This window comes from Cyrtonyx montezumae, unplaced genomic scaffold, assembly GCF_038088225.1.
Source record: "Cyrtonyx montezumae isolate F1298 unplaced genomic scaffold, pur_monq_1.0 scaffold_3, whole genome shotgun sequence".
NCBI classification, from domain to species: domain Eukaryota; kingdom Metazoa; phylum Chordata; class Aves; order Galliformes; family Odontophoridae; genus Cyrtonyx; species Cyrtonyx montezumae.
The window spans coordinates 152391160-152408168 of NW_027072034.1; the positions used below are offsets into that span (position 1 = coordinate 152391160).

Genomic DNA, 17009 nt, shown 5'->3' on the forward strand with positions numbered 1-17009 from the left:
ACTTAATGTTCATAGGTTCATAGGTTCATATGAATGCCACTGCAAAACTTAACTAAAGGCAGGATTTTCCTGGTTACCATCCTCTGAGTTTAAAAACTGGACACAGTGAAGAAAGACTGTCCTCAGGAATTGACTGCAGGAGCTTTGTAATCTATGAACTCCAAGGACCCCAGGGAGAAGTAGTGATTAACTGAATTGATCCATTTGTGACTGATCATTGAAATCCACTTCTGTGACTGTCTGACAGTCTACATGTCTTCCTACCTTCATCATTTTTCGTAGGTAAGTCATTCAAGCATAGGCTGTTTTTACATTCCTCATTTGAAACTGGTTATTTGGGGTCTAAATCGATATGTTACAGATTCAGTGGACTTCCTGCATTTCTTCCTTCAAGCCACTGCAATGCCTTCTTGGATTTTACTGTTTGTATGTGAAGAAGGCTGCCAACATGAAGCATCCAAGAACATAATAAATTAGACCCTGGCCTTTTGAATGAGAAAGAAACAATTCCACCCAAATTAAAAAGAATTTGCAATAAGGTCAGGTAATGATTTAGAGTCTTCACTGGAAAGTAGATGGCTTTCAAAATGTACATATGAATCATTCAAACAGCAAATCAGTGCTGCCTGCAATGAATCTTTGCACTCTCCTACATTTACCATATCTACTACAAGAGTCTGCAATGTATTCTAACCACCATAAATCCACCATAGGTTACAACCATTAGAAAAGAACATGCAAAAATGCACATCATCTACAAATATATAAAGAAGTGATATACAGTATGAATCTATGTATTTTAATCTCTATATTAGTTCATTTATTTTTATGATGCTAGGAATACAGAGCAAAGAAACTAAAGACTTAAACTAAATCATGACTAAGATAATTGTCTTTTTTTTTTAACTCTTTAATAGAAATAACTCCATCTACTCTGTTATACCATGTTGAAGCACTAGCTTCAGATTTGGTATATTCAATAGACAAAAAAGAATGTAATTGAAAGGAAATAAACTAACATTAAAGACAGATCTTATGACTTCTATTATACTAACTTGCAAATAACCATCTTTCTGTCAGCACCTTCTTTTTTCCACTTGACTAGTTTTATTTCTCTTAATGTTTTAAAAAAATGATCTTGCTTTTTGGTAAATAAAATAAGATGTTCTCACGTTTAAGTTTACTATCAAGTGGAAAATAGATAATAAGAAAAACTGCTTTAGAATTGCTGAAATAAAAAATAGAGGTAATGATAATATAGCAGTAGTAGTGGTTCGTACACAGAATTCAAGATACATCTCTTCTCAGACAGATTCAGTGCAACAGATTTAAAGTCAAGTGCAGAGAAAGAAGTGATGCCAAGGAAACAGCAGACAAGATCTGTCAAGAGAAATAAGCATTTTAATCTGAACAGAAACTGTCCTTATAAGGTATACTCAGAATGTATAAGGACTTAGAAGGCCTACCAGTGAGAAGATTACTTTCCAGCAGATATTTGTATTTATAAATTCTAAGTGTGACTTTCTTAAAGCTGTATCATACTGCCAGTTCTTCTACATTTTATTGACAGGGTTGTGTAAACAAGATTCTAACACATGAGAAGAGGGATGCATGCAGAGGATGCCCGATTGCAAGGATACCTTGGTCTCTCTTGTTTTTCATCACAGGCACACAAAGCTTGGTAGTCTAAGGAATTAAATACTTTTCTATGCCTTCTTCAGTGATTCCCATTTTTTATAGAAAGTATGTAAGCAATATGAGACTTATTAAAGGAGGTATTAATACCCTGAACACACACAGAATTAATCTAAATCATAAGGAAAAAAAAAAAAAAACACCTAATCAATTACAATAAAGTAAGTGAAAGAAGAAAACAAAACAAAACAAGAAAAAAACTAACCAAGTGCTGCAATCAAAACTATAGCTTCAGAAGTTCAGGAAAATAAAGAAATAAAAGCATTTATTGCAAAATTCACCTCCTCAAACATCACACGACACATTGACTTGGCATCTGTTTTAGCCTCTCCTTCCCTCCAAAACAATACCCGAAGTTGTTACTGTCAAATGGGTTAATACATCTTGGAGAAGTGAATATACACCTGCTTTAGAGAAGATAGGACATATCTTTTGTAGGGACATGACAGCAATCACAAATCCACACTCTGTAACTTTGTATACAACCTTTGTGAGATCCACTCATAGACACTGACTTATGGTCAGTTTAAAGATTCTTGCAGTGAGCTGATCAGGATTTCCTCGGTACCCCCATCATCTCCAAACACAGTTATTAACTTCTTTATTTACAGCCATGATGAAAGTACTTCACTGCATCCTGCCATGGTAGTGCTTCCCAACACAATACACACGACCTTGAGTATGGGGAGGAAGACTAGAGGAGGCATGGGGCAAAGGCATACACCTGAATACTTGCAACATCCTGGCTTGTATAATTTAAGAGTTTAGCTACCTTGCTAAGGGCAGCAATTATTCCACTGAACTCAGTACTGGTGAGACACATCTGGAGTGCTGTGTCCGGTTCTGGCCTCCCTAGTACAAGAGGGACACACAGAGACATACTGGAGCCAGTCCAGCAAATATATAAAAGAAAAATAGCAACACTCTTTCTCTTTAGAGGTCTGTGATAACAATGTAATTGAGTCCCAGGTATACTGGCATAGGACTTTAAAAATTCACTAGGCAGCACAACACAAGCATTCTTGGCTCATTTATGATTCAGGACAAAACAGAAGTGTGCTGTAGGTCAAAGAAAAGTGTTTCTGTTTTACTTCTGTAATGACTACAAAGCCTACGCGTTCACAGTCTCACAGATGTCATACTGTGATATCAGTCACCTTAAACAGATTCATAATTGAATCCTTGTGCGAAAAAAAAAAAAAAGAATTACTCTGAACCTGAATTTTGTTTTCACCTGAATTTTTGCCTTCCTACAGTTAAAATAAAGCACTACAAAAATGCAGCTACTTCTGAAATTGTGATGGAACCTTAATTCAGCATCCAGTTTGACTATAAAATAAAAGTGGAAAACAAATCTAATAAAAATCACTACAAAAAATTACCCAGAAGGAAGAGCATGTTGAAATTTCACTGATAGCCAATTTCCAGCATTAAAATAGATGTCTGATAAAGCAACATTTAGTGCCTATTTCAATTAAAAAAATGAAGAAATATGTTTTAAACATCATTTTTTTCCTACCGTAATTCAAATACAGAGAAGTTCTAATATTTAGTATTTCAGCTCAAGTGCATTCTGAAATGCCAACAGGCAGCTCAGGAACTGCACAAATTGAAATTTACATCAGACTCTCAGTGACTTGTCAGATTTTATCTCTGAGGTCACATTTATCACTGGATACCAGCTCTTACATAAATTCAAGGTGTTCCCATGTGTTGGCTGGAGTGCAGCTGCATCAGAGCCACACGTGCAATTCAATGTTTATTGGGCAGTTCAAAAAAGATTCAAAGGTTTGTATTGACAATTGCCATGGAATTAGTATCAGGATCAGTGTGTACTGCATCATTATCTTTAGAGTGTTTCAATACTTGCAAATGTGTGCTGTTGTAAGTGAATGGAGTGGTAAATCAAATTATCACAATGATGTATTACATTGGGCTTACATGGCAATGTTTTGGTACTGAGGAGTAGCTGAGGTGACCTGTTCAAGCACAGCCCAGCAGTTGTCCCATGTCAGACCAGAGCCAGCTCCAACAGCTCTAAAAGGGACCCACTGCTGCCAGAGCTGAAAGTACACAATGCTGGTTATGCCTCTGGGAAAGCAGACTGAAGAAAGAGACTGCAGCCCACGGATTGGCCCACTGCAGAGCAGACTGTCCCCCTGCAGCCTATGGGCACCATACAGAGCAGATGTCCACATGCAGCCATGGAGGAGCCCACAGGACAGAAGTCTCTGAGGCCTGATGGAGGCACAGTCCTAGAAAAAGGCTGTTCTGCCTTGGGTAAAGAAGACTGGGGGGAATCTGATTAATGTTTATAAATATCTAAAGGGAGATGGGAGGAGATGGGATGAGACCAGGCTTTTCTCAGTGCTGTGTAGCAATAGGACAAGGAGCAATGGCCTCAGACTTGAGCATAGGAAGTTCCATACTAACATGCAGAAGAACTTCACAGAAAGGGTGATAGAGCACTGGAACAGGCTGCCCACAAACATTGTGCAGTCTCCTTCTATGAAGATATTCAGGACCCATTTGAATGCTTACCTATGCAACCTATAGTAGGGAACCTGCTTTAGCAGGGAGGTTGGACTTAATGATCTCTTGAAGTCCTTTCCAATCCTTGCAATTACATGATTCTGTAACTGGCAATAAATTAAATGAATCTTCCCCAAGGCAAGTCTGTTTTGCCCTTGACAGTGATTGGTGGGCCATGTTCCTGTCCTCATTTAAACCCATGAGTTTGTCCCTCTGTGTTTTCTTTACTGTCCTGCTGAGGACTGCAAGTGAGAGAGCACCATGGTGGACACCTGGTGACCAGCCAACTTCAACACACCACATCTAAATAGGTCTGGAAAAGTTCAGAAATCTTAAATAAAATTATAGGATTATAATTATACAGACAGGTTTTAGATCAACTATTCAGGCAACTGATAAGAAGCTCTTCTCAAAAAGTAGTTAGATTCATTAGAATTCTAAATTTAAGGACAAGGTTATTTGTGTTCAATTTCTAATCTTCATACATGACAACTGGACCATTTCCAGTGTGAAGGCCACCTGCTAAGGAAGAAATAAAAGAAACCACAAAGAAACCACTAACCTAGAAATACTAAAAACAGAAGACTACCATATGGTCTTTTGCATCTTGTCCTTAGAAGCCTAGCTTACCTTACTGTGAGTAATTTCATTAACCTCCAAAACATAGATGGAAAACTAGCATACCTCATCATTCTTCTCAGTGAGTGTGATGGTCTAATACAGTCTAATTTTTTTCTTTCTAGTAACTGTAGAAAACTTTTTTTTTTCCCTGTCTCAACAGCACTGTGTATGAAATACAGACAGAATAGCTTAGAGGCAGATAATCCCTCTCCTTCAGCATCAGTTTATGACCTCCTGTTTCAAATGCTTTGAGACAGCATTTCAAACAGCTTACTGGCATTCATCTAATCTCTTTTCCACAACTATATAGTGGCTTAAGCTCCCAACCAGTTTCTGTCCCCACCCTTAGTACTACTGGAAAAAAAATCAATTAAATTCACCAATAATACTAAATCTAAAATCAGGTTTGTTCTTCTTTTGGTCAACTGAACCGTGTGCACTTCAGAAACACTCTAACAAAAGAAATTACTGGCCAACAATCACCTTGAATGACTCTTACATTCTTTACAAAACTCAAGGTGAAGTTCTATTGTGAAGCACACAGAACAGAAACAAGAGAAGTGCCCCACCTGGCTCGTTTCCCTCTCTTTACATCTTCAAGTTTAACTGATTGTTTCTATTGCTGGTCACGCTTCATGAAAGCATTTAAAATTAACTGCAGGATGCCTTAGATACTGCACGTATACATTCCCATTAAATCAAAAATCATCACACAACAGTGGAGCCAAACTGATTTTTGGGCCTGCTTTGTGCAAAATACTGACCTTTCTTTAAAAATATACTGTCATGGTGCATTAGTCTTTCAGTTAGCACAACCATTACATGGAATTCTGAACATACACAGCAACTGAAAGTTATTAATTGCTGTAACAACATGAATAGATTCAGTTTGTGGGAAATGAGTACACTCTGTACTTTAAGGATTTTACAACTCAAAAATTTATGTTCTAGTAATTAGAATATTTCATTAGCAAATAGTGAAAAATATTTATAACTGATATGTAAAAACATATTTCCTTAGAAATAACACCACCTCTTCATTCTGCTGGATGAAAAAGAGGAATCTATTCACAAGTCCTCCCTGCAGTCAATCTACAAGAAGACCAAAACTATGCAAGGATTCTGACAAAGAGGTTAAGTGAGTTATGTTTTTCTTATCACCTAAGCTTTGACAGTGCCTGTACATATAATCAATGTGATTAGATGGATAAGGTATTTCAGCTGGACACTAAAAAAAAATTAAAAAGAGGTATTTAATATCCATTATATTTTGTCCACTCATTTAACAAAATCTGGAAAGGGGGTCAACAGGGTTTTCAAGCCCTTAGTTTCATCCTGAGCTAATTTAATCCCACACTAATATTTAAATTTTGTCAATAAAGCATTTATGTTTTGCAACAACAACAAAAGATTATACCACATTGTAAGACAGAAAAAACATAGTATCCTCATCACAAAAAGTATCATTATAGTATTATTATAAAGCTCACAAGATGATGTTAAACTTGGATGCAGTAACACCTTAGGTTTCAGAAGCCTTATTCCTTATTTAATAACAAGACACCAAAAAAATTGCGACTGACATAACACAGATGAAAATCATCTGGCTCAACGCCAGGTCAGTAATCTTTCCTGATTATCTGCTTTAGATTTCAGACTTCTGCCTGACCCTCAGTAACACACTACTCTGGGAACTGTCTGATTTCCTAATGGCATGGGGAAAAAATAGACCACACATTAGAATCAATGCTGAAAGCTCTATGCTAATTGCTCACCTAAGCACTTTTCATTTTCAAAGTGCAAAGACATCTAAAGATGGTACCAAATCATTAATGTTGGTAAAGAATATATTAAATACGAATTCCAGACGGATAAGGCAACTCAACAGCTAAACAGGATGTGTTTGTTTGTCAGTGGCAGAGCTGCAGCAGACATCCCTTCAGGTTTTACACCATCAATAGCCATTACCTACATTAATAAAAGTCATGTGGGTTTGTATAGCTTTATGTATATATCCCATTGTTTGTTTCAACAGCATTTAGGCATGTTCGGAGTTTTTGCTTCTGAGAGGGAATTTGGAAACTTTCTGAGGTCTGAATATACAATAAGCAATTAATCATGATGATAGTACTTCCAAAGGTCACACTATTACTAGGAGCACTGAAACTCATCTTTCTCATTCCTCAAATTTAATTCCAGGAAAAGGAAAAAAAAAATCCCCAATTTTATGGTTGTAACTACTGCAACAAAAAATTAACAAGAACACAGTCTTGTAGATAATGTCATGACTACATGACTCTGAAGATCTAAAGAAGCCTTGCTTTCAAATTCTGTTTCAAGATCAGCATGCTCAAGAGTAACCAACAAAACCTGAATGCCAAATAAATGAAACTGCATTACAGCATAATTCACTTCAAAATGACAAGTTCTACTTAAATGCACGGCATCCATTTAGGTGAACCTGTCAGTAAATTAGGATGTTCTCATTTCTCTCCACAGCGATTGAAAATTCAAATAAAACTATTAACAATTTTTAGGTCACTTGGATGCAGTGGGTCATTATTGGCTTCATTTTCCATATAGTAGTTCAGAGAACACAAACTGATGAGATATTAAAGGGAATCAGGAGACAGGAAACTCAGCTGTACCCTGAGCTGGGGATGGGAGTCCTGATGTCACTCATCTACATACTTGCAGATCTTTTTTGTGTTCAGAGAAAGAAAAAAAACTAAACAGACTACTACCCTGTTGTACTTGACCGTGAGCAGGCATAAATATCATCTGTAAAAACATCCACAACTGCTTCGGAGTGAAGTATGCTCAAAGACACACCAATATCAGCTCCCAAAAGGGATTTCATCAGATGCTTTGGTGCTAAAGGGATTTAACCAGCAGACAGTGCTCAAAAGGAACAGCTCAAGCCATATGCAAACGACAGAAGATCAAGCCTATGGAGAACTGTCAGGTTGAAGTAGTTTTTTTTGGAACACAGCTTTGGCTTGGCATCAAAGAGGGGTGGAAGGACAACTCAAGTCTGCAACTTTAATCATTTAACTGCCCCTGCAAAGATGGGTGCCAGAAGTCTAACTGCATTGATGATGCTTAGGCTGTTCAGCCTTATTTGTAAGGTTAAACTTTTGTTGTTGTTGTTGTTAATTTTAATCTGTTTTCATTCAGTTTTCACCGAACTGTCCCTCAAAGGGTTGTTCCATATTAACCCTTCCATTTTATATATACAATATAAACATTTTGAAGGAAATTGGGAAGAACTGAGTTCTGTTTCTTTTAATGCAATTTCTATTATGCATACAAAATGAGTTAAAAAGGAGAAGCAGGATATCTCATTTGTAGTTAAATTAATTTCATTCTGAAAGTCAAGAAATACACTGGAAGATTTATCATCTAACGTGTACTCTGTTTTCAATGCCAGATTTTATCTTTCAAAATAGTAATTTGTATTTTTAATGTTTTCTCAGTAATAAAGACTTACCTATTAATGGATAAAATTTCCATAAAATTTAGTGAATGCATTGTATTGAATGCATTGGCTACTGTTATTAAAAAAAAATAGCATTCACTTTCTTACAATCAAAGTTTAAAAAGGAGCTATAAATAAAAGGGGAGAGGGAAGAGGCAGAGCAGATAAATTATGCAGCGGAAAGGAATGGTTGTTTTTTCTCTTCCTATCTTAAGTGCAGATTCTTCTCTACTGCTTCCCAGACAGATCGCCATAGGTGATCTATTTACAAAACAACTCATTACTAAATACAGTAGAAGAGACAGGAACCTCTAATAGGAGTGAAATTTGCCAACTTGCAGAATGGTCTGTGCCTTCTTGAACAAGCGAAACAAGGTAACGCAGGTTGGTTAATAAAGCAAAGACAGGCAATGGGTGTCACCTCAGATGATGTAGTGCACCATTTTAAGGCTTTTCTTTGGAATTGTGGATGTCTTGTTACTTTACAATGCTCCCGCATGTGTACTTTAAGAAGCCTTTGCCACATTTGGGCATTAAACCACTGGGTAGGTCTTTTATTATATTTTCACTTTTAAAGCTATTTAACCCTTAGTACGGGGTCACACCTATTGAGATCCTTGCTCCACCTTTAGGTTAGACTTCAGTGACAGTTTGGAAAAAAAGAAACTGTCAGAATTATTTACATCAAAGATCCAAACATACCAGTACCCTAAACCTGGAGGTTTCTTCATGGAACGTACAAGACCCCAATATGTATTCAGGTATAGGACAATAAATCAGAACAGGAGTGCACTTCTGATGTCCCAAGAGGCATACATCAGTTCCAAAATGCTATCTACAGGGGCTGCAGTGACAGCAATGCCTATTTTATTACACTAGCTTATGATGTCAGAGGCAGTTGGTGGTGGTATGACAATAGAGGCTGTATCTTCCCACTGCTATTCTGTTACATTCTATTGCCACGTGACAGATAGCAACAGAGGGGCAGTGTGACAAAATGGCATCAGACATGGAAGTGTGTTATGAAGCAAAAGCGTATCATAGAATCATAGGGGTTGGAAGGGACCTCAAGAGATCATCGAGTCCAACCCCCTGCCAATGCAGGTTCCCTACACAAGGTCACACAGGTAGGCGTCCAGGCAGAACATCTCCAGAGAAGGAGACTCCACAACCCCCCTGGGCAGCTGTGCCAGTGCTCTGTCACCCTCACCGTAAAGAAGTTCTTGCGCACATTCGTGCAGAACCTCCTGTGCTGCAGTTTCTGTCCGTTCCCCCTTGTCCTGTCTCCACACACTGCTGAAAAGAGTCTGGCCTCACCACTTTGTCCCCCACACCTCAGATATTTATAAACCTGGATCAGGTCTCCAGTCACTCTTCTTTTCTCAAGGCTAAAAAGAATGTGTAAATGAATCCATTCATGTAGAAACAATTGCATCCACTGATGTTTACTGTTGAGCACAGTGAGGCAGCAGGCGGTACGTCTCAGCAGTGGTGACAGTGGGGGCACCTCCACTAGTAAGGATTTTTTACAAGCATGGCATAGAGGCTCTTATTCATTGGTGGCAAAGTTACATAGCTAATGGTGGTGACTGTGTTGAAAAAGAGCGTTTCGTAGCTGAGAATTTGTGCTATCAAGTAGTGTTATGCTTTTGCATCTGTTGCAGTTTCCAGGAGAATAAATAGGAAATACTGCTTTTGGAGCAGCCTGTGTACTTACTGTTAACTCTAAATGTTCTTATTGGGAGAGCAAAGTACCAATTTTAATCTGGTTATGTTACTGAGATTAGTGAAAGCACTGTTCTTAGAAAATGAGTTTAATTTTTTTGCTTTTTCCTTTCTCCATGGCATTTGTGGAGACAATATATAATATATCTATTTACTCAGTTTGATCTAGTAAGTAACAGTGGGAAGTAATCAGAAAAGAACCCAAATTCTTTGAGTGGGTTAAATATATATATATTTTTTTTTTTTTTTTTTCATTTTAACAATCCAAGAATATAGACTGGAGAAGGATCATAATGGTCATTGTTTATAAACCACAAGACAAAGCTTCATAGAGAGAATATTCACTGTAATAAACATATTAAGAAACATCACTCACTATGCAACATTGCTTATGTTATCTGTTTGATTACATCTCTGACAGATAACATCTTTTTCAAACAAAAAATCCTTAGTAAATCTGGGACACTATGCCTTTTCTACCCTCCCCAACTCCTCCTCATCTTTCTGTTTTGTTTGAAATAATTCTTTCCTTTCTATAGCTCCAATAAATTATTTCAAACATGGAACATTTTATACTCCCAAGTACCTTTCCAGATAATTTTATAGCCATAAGTAGTCTAAAGAGCTCTTCTGTAGTTCCCTTGGCAGTTCTATTAGATTACATCCATTAGCATACTCACATATCAACATTACATTTTGAGCTCTCTCTGTTCATAATATATGACTCTTAAGATGTTCATTCTTGTTGCCCATAAGGACTCTATGGATTTGGATTTCTCTGTTTTCCTGCAGCTGTTTTAAATCTTTTGTTGTGTGTTGTTTTTTTTGTTGTTGATGATGTTGTTTTGTTTTGTTAACTATACATTAATTCATCACAGGTTCTATATTCCTGACCCTGGTGCCTCAATATACTTAATTGCACTATAGGCAACCATCTCACTCCAATATTCTGAACAGCTTCACTGAGTTTTAAATGCACAAAATGGTCGTTGTCACACAATTCATTTCTAGCTCCTGCAGTTGCAATCCTGTGCTTTGTTACTAAAAATAGAGCTGCTTCCAACTACCTGAGCTGGAAAGCTAATTACAGAGCTAGTAAACAGTGCACCTCCCTGTTGAGCAAATGGCAGAATAAGGAGTCTGTTAATGCATTACAGCACAACATGGTCCTGTGGGTCTGAAATCTATCAAGTGTCATTTATTTAATCATTTGAAGCTGTTTGCTTCATGGATAAATTACATTTAAGTAAATAACCGTTTGACTGTTGGAGCAACAAATCGGAGGGAAAAAGAACAATCAGTGCATTTCAGGTAGAAGTATTCTAGCTTAATTCTCAGCTCGCACAAACCAGTGCAACTTCACTGAAGTGAATAGCACTTTGCTTAGGGTAAAAGTCTAGTTCTCTTATTTCCTGCAGAAGAGAGGCTATCAAAAGACCGTTTGCAATGGATTAAAGAATGAATTTTTCAAGTTAAATTTGTCATGTATGAGCAAGAGCAAGTACCCCACTGTAACCAAGTGTAACATTCTCCCCTTTAAAGTATTCACAGCCATGTCTGCAGCACAGCCATGCACTGCTTAGAGGACGTTTCCTACTAAAAGCTCCTCAGGTAGAAGTGCCCACAGAGTTTAATCTCATACAGCTCAATACAAGCTTTGTTAGTGACAAGGTTTGGACCATCATGCGCTCAATAAAATCCACCTTGTTTTCAGCTGTTACTAAGGCAACAATATATAGATAATGTACAAGCAGCTGCTACATACACTGTGATATAGCTGTGACTCTACAACAAACTATAAAGCATTCATTACATTTGTGTGTTCTGGGGTCAGGAAGGAACACAGCCTATCATAATTTTTCTCTTTGGATGAAGAAAATAGGAATTTAAAAAAAAAAAAAAGCATAAAACCAGACCAGACAATTAAAAAGGCATTCACATTTATCCTTCCTAAGCCTCCAAAAATAAAAAGTAAATAAAGCCTCCAAGACTGCACTGAACATCTTAGAAAATAGTTTTCTGAAGGAGAAGAGAATGCTAGTGAGCATAAAATATTTGGTCATCATTACATTATACAACAGCTATATACTGCATGCAATGCATATATGGACAGAGTTGCTATCTGATATAAAAAACATTGTTTGTGCAGATCATGTGAGAGAGGAGAGGATGAGCTCCCTCTTCTGTCTCCCATCTTCATGCAAATGACAGTCAAACTGTCCTCAGCCAAACAAGCTGCTCCCAAAGAAAAGAGGTTTGCCAATTTTTAGAGAAAACTGTCAGAAAAAGAAGACAGAAAACTGTGGACAGAGGTGGAAATGTGTAGTATAAAAAAAGAAGAAAAAAAAGTAAGGCAAAGAAAGGTCAAAGGAAGTCCGACTACAGAAAATCTTTATTATTGCAAAAAGCTGAAATTGAGAGAATCCTCTGGTAATAGCAGATAGCAGAAAGAAAACAAAATACCACCTTTCTCATCTCAGCAGAAATAGAGAAATCTGCACACCACAATGCAGTGCCAACACCATCAAGCCTAAACCAACGCCGAGGAAGTCAACTCATGTACGAGGACTTTCGTAGTTGTCATTTTAGCACGTTTCACCAAAATGTACAGTTCTTGTTTCTGTGGTACTCTGAGCAGGCATGCATTTTTTGCATTGAAAACGTAAGTGTGTGTGTATACGGAGCAAAAAGTTGAACAGTGATGTAAGAATTTGTGTGTCATTGATGGTTTTCAGTGCAGAAGCAACAATTTAATGGAATCTTGTCTTTCAATCACATATCTTTCTGCATTTTCAGACCTTTGTTTGTGACCTAAATGACTGCTTTGGACAGTAAAAAGCATATTTTTAAGGTAGAAAAAATGTTATTATAGTAGGAAAAACACCTTTCCACTGATAGCAGATCCAAGAAATTATCTAACAAAAAAAAAAAAAAACAACAAATGTACAACAACGGAAGTAGCAGGGAAAATAGTGCTTATTTCTCCCTAGCATTTGCTCTCACCTTAGGGTAGAGATGTTACAACTTTTAGCCCAGGGAGCCATTTCTAATTTATTCATTCAGGTTTCAAAGACAACACCAACAGCCACTTTTCCCATGAACCACACAGACCAACTTACAAATTTAAACTACAGATATTTTTACATTATCTGCATGTGTCAAGTTGGACTTCACCAACTTGATATAGAAAGCCTCCATCTTTCCTTTAAGCAAGTATAAATTTTCCAATCCTTACCATTTATAAGTACAATTATAAGAAATAAAGGAATGAGGGTAATACTGAAAAAAAAATCTGAGGAAACTGTTGAAAATAAGCTTAATTCTTGTAAACAGAAGTTAGCCCTGCTGGATTTCTCTTGGGCAACGACAGAAAAGGCACCTTCAAACTCTCAGCCCTCGGTGAATGAAATGACTTCAAAACCGTATGTATTTCACCACACAGGTATCAATCAAACTTCAAATTTCCTAATGAGCACAACAGCATATACAAAGCCTCCAGAGACAGAATGAGGTTAATTGAACAAGCTTATTAAACTGGGAAAGAAGGGGAATAACTAAGCACTAATATATTCCTTCATTCTGCAACTGCTTGAATCAGGGACATAGATTAAATGAGGAAGCATACGTGTTAACGTAAAATACTGAAGCGTGTGAAGAAACTTTATCATGTGATGGACTAGAAAGTACAGTAGTTTGCTATACAATAGTAGCACCAAAAAAAACTAGCAACCAGCCACACCACACTCAATTAATCCGCAAAAATTTCATTGGAAGCACCTTCTGACTGCTGACTAAGTGTGGATATTTAATTTTAAAAGGCTGCAGAATAAACATTCACATTTTTCCTAAACCAATCAATAGCTACAGAATCGACACCCCAGCACATGGAACTTGCTGGTAGGAGCACAGTAAATACGATCTGTTGCCTTACCTCAGCTATGTGTGGCATTGGGTTAAATCCACAGAGGTTGCACACAACTTTCTTGCACTCTGTACATGTATTAAAGTTGGGAGGATCCTTAGAACCAATATTTAGTCCAGTTTTACAAAGGGGACAAGACACTTCAGGTTGGCTGGCTTTTTCCTGTTCTGACAGCTCAGCAGGTTTCTTAGCTTCAGCAGCCTGAGGCTTGCTATCTTTAGCCAAACTAGGTTTCTTTCCTAATTCAGATCCCTTAGTCGTTAAAGTACTATCTGCAGCCATTGGTTCCAATTTTTCACTTGCAAGAGGCTTGGCTTCTTTCTTTGTAGGAGCAGCTTTTGGCAGAGGCTGAGCCTGAGTGGCCTCTTTGGGGGGTGCCTGAGAGGATGTAGGCTGTGAAGGAGGCTGGGGCTGCTTTGCAGTAGGTGGAGCAGGGCCTGATGCCTGTGAGCCTGGTTGACCAGCTGTAGAAATTAAACTTGAGGCCTGGCTGAAGATTGAAGCTCCAAATCCAAAGAGTTTCCCAGTAACTGTTTCCTGTGGTGTTGTAGGCTGAGGCTTAGGAGCATCAGTGATGCCTCCAAGGTTAAGGCTGAAACGCCTGGATTGCTCAGGAGTTTTCTGAGGCTGATGGGGTTGAGGTGCTGGCTGTGCTGACATAGGCCTGGGACCTGTCCCTGCTTGAGGGCCTTTGGGAGCTGGTTTGGTGTCAGGTTTTGGGGCTGGTTTTGTTTGTAATTTCTTAGTATCATCTTTCACTTGTGCTGGTTCAACTGGTTTCTGAGATTTAGCATCTGATTTAGCCCCAGACTGAGAGGCAAGCTTGGGATCTGATTTCTGCCGAGTCACTTGTGGAAGTGGTTTGGAATCTGGTTTGTCCCCAGCTGGATGTGTGTCTGCTGGTGGCTTGGTAGACTCTGGCTTTGGGGAATCTGTCACTTTCTGTTGAGTTAATGGAGGCCGGGGATCTGCTAGATCTTGTTTCACCCCTGGAGTTGCAGAGGTAGGCACAGAATCCATTGTAGGCTTCTGTATACTGGGTTGGCTTTGCTTCTCTTCAGCCTGCGTTGGTTTGGCCTGATCAGACTTCGGAGTAGGATCTATTTGCTGGCAGGTGTCAGAAGGCTCAGCATGGGTTTGCTTTGATTTTACAGCGGGAGACCCAGGCAAGGATGGCTGCTTTTTCTGTGGTACAGGCTTTTTAGAGTCTGCTTGCTGCGAAGGATCAGGTTTTGGGGAAGCATCCTTCTTTTGACCTGGCTGTGACTGAGGGGAAGATTTAGCTGTTGAAGCCGTAGTTGGTGTTTTCTGTTTGGGTGGAGGCAGCTGTGGCCCAGGACCGTGACCCGATGCTAGGTCCCCACCTAACGCTCTTTGCATCTGGCAGTTTAAACAGAGCCATTCTTTAATCTGCAGGAAAAACAAATAATGTTAAAGGTATTATAATTAAGATTAGACAATGTTAATAAAGTCAACATAATAACAGCTTATATTAATGCATAGATTGTTGCAGTATTGCAGAATTTTCTGTAAAAAGAGAAAAAACTAAAACTGTTTTGCAATTAAAATGCTCAACTGTTTCTTTTCTGTTATTCTTCATGTCCCTGTGATTTGAGCAATCACTGGGCCCATGCTTCTAATGACTTCACATTCAGTTTACACACAGTTTAATAACAGAGGATAAAAACCTAGCAGAATGAAAAAATATTCTGGAATTTCATAAGGCCCAGCAGTGAGTCATTTACAGCAACGATTTGCCAGAACAGGAGAAAAAAAAAAAAAAAAGCCAAATTCTGTTAAAATAGTTTGACAAATCAAGTCTGCTGACAGCAAACAATAATCCTAATTAGAACAAAGAAAATACATAATTATCTTTAAGTGTACAACTACTGAGCTCTTCACATAACTTATGGCTTTGGTATTTTTTTTATAGGGCATCAGTAGTGTACATATATGTAGTGAATTAGGCACAGAGGTGAGTTACTGATCACTGGGATAGAGACCCACATTTTACCACCCGTTTCAGAGGGGAAGCAAACTTTCATTCAGAATAAGTAAGGGGCTTTGCCTAAGCACTGATACTGGGAATTATAATATTTCCCAAAATACATTTGTAATTAGAAGTACATCCTTGAGCAATTACTGGGATTTTTTTTTCTCTTTCCCAAAATGCACTGTGTCAGTGGAAAACCTGTTTTTTACTTAATCCCCAAAAACAGAAAATCAAAACATAACCCTAAGCAGCCAACCCTTCCTTTGCATTCGCATAGTCTCACAATCTGAGGAAGCATCAAACATGTTAAAGCAACACATGGCCAGGAAGCATCACGTGCAATTTTCCACATCTTCCATTGCTAGCAGAAACTTTATAGGCAGCAAAAATGCCATTCAATATGGTACAGAGTCCCATGGGCCTGCAAGTAGATACCTGAGCCACTCATCTGTAGCCCTACTTTGGTCTGCATATGAAATTCAGTGTACCAGCTATGATATTTGCATGCACCACTGGAACAGAGGAAAGCTGCAATTAGGAGGATTCACTAGACCTTGCCCCTAAGGGTGAAGGTTTCTGGATCCTGTTTCTTACTCTGGTCTGAAATCTCTCCCATAACATAGGATGAATCTGAAGATTATATATATAAAATGTATTTTGGCTGTGTAAGATCAGAGTTCATAGAAAAAAAAAAAAGTGATGGCATGGACTGAGGCAATAAATTCATTATTTTCTCATGTCTTGCCAGCCTGACATTTTTCAGCAGCAAAAATTAACAAACAGTTGGATGCAGTTCCCTAAAACAGTTACTCCAATTATTCTGATAAACATAGCATATACACACTCTGAATATGAGCTTGCTAACAATAACAGATTCACAAAGAGATGCACAATTCTGGCCCCAGCTGCAAGTTCACAGTAATCAAGTTACTATTCATAATAGTACTGCTTTTATCTTCATTCTCAGTGCAATTTTTTTTTACTATTGTTTTAACAATTTTCTGATCTATGTGTAACCCAGACAGCAAATTGATATTTAAAGG

At 38.0% G+C, this 17009-nt stretch overlaps 1 protein-coding gene across 1 annotated transcript in view; it reads right to left on the reverse strand.

Annotated features, from left to right (window-relative positions):
* PCLO (piccolo presynaptic cytomatrix protein) overlaps window positions 1-17009 on the reverse strand; it is a 311928-nt gene that overhangs the window by 279524 nt on the left and 15395 nt on the right. Inside the window, exon 3 of the mRNA XM_065743701.1 lies at window positions 13983-15383. Coding sequence (XP_065599773.1) covers window positions 13983-15383 — 1401 coding nt within the window. The remainder of the gene's footprint in view (window positions 1-13982; window positions 15384-17009) is intronic.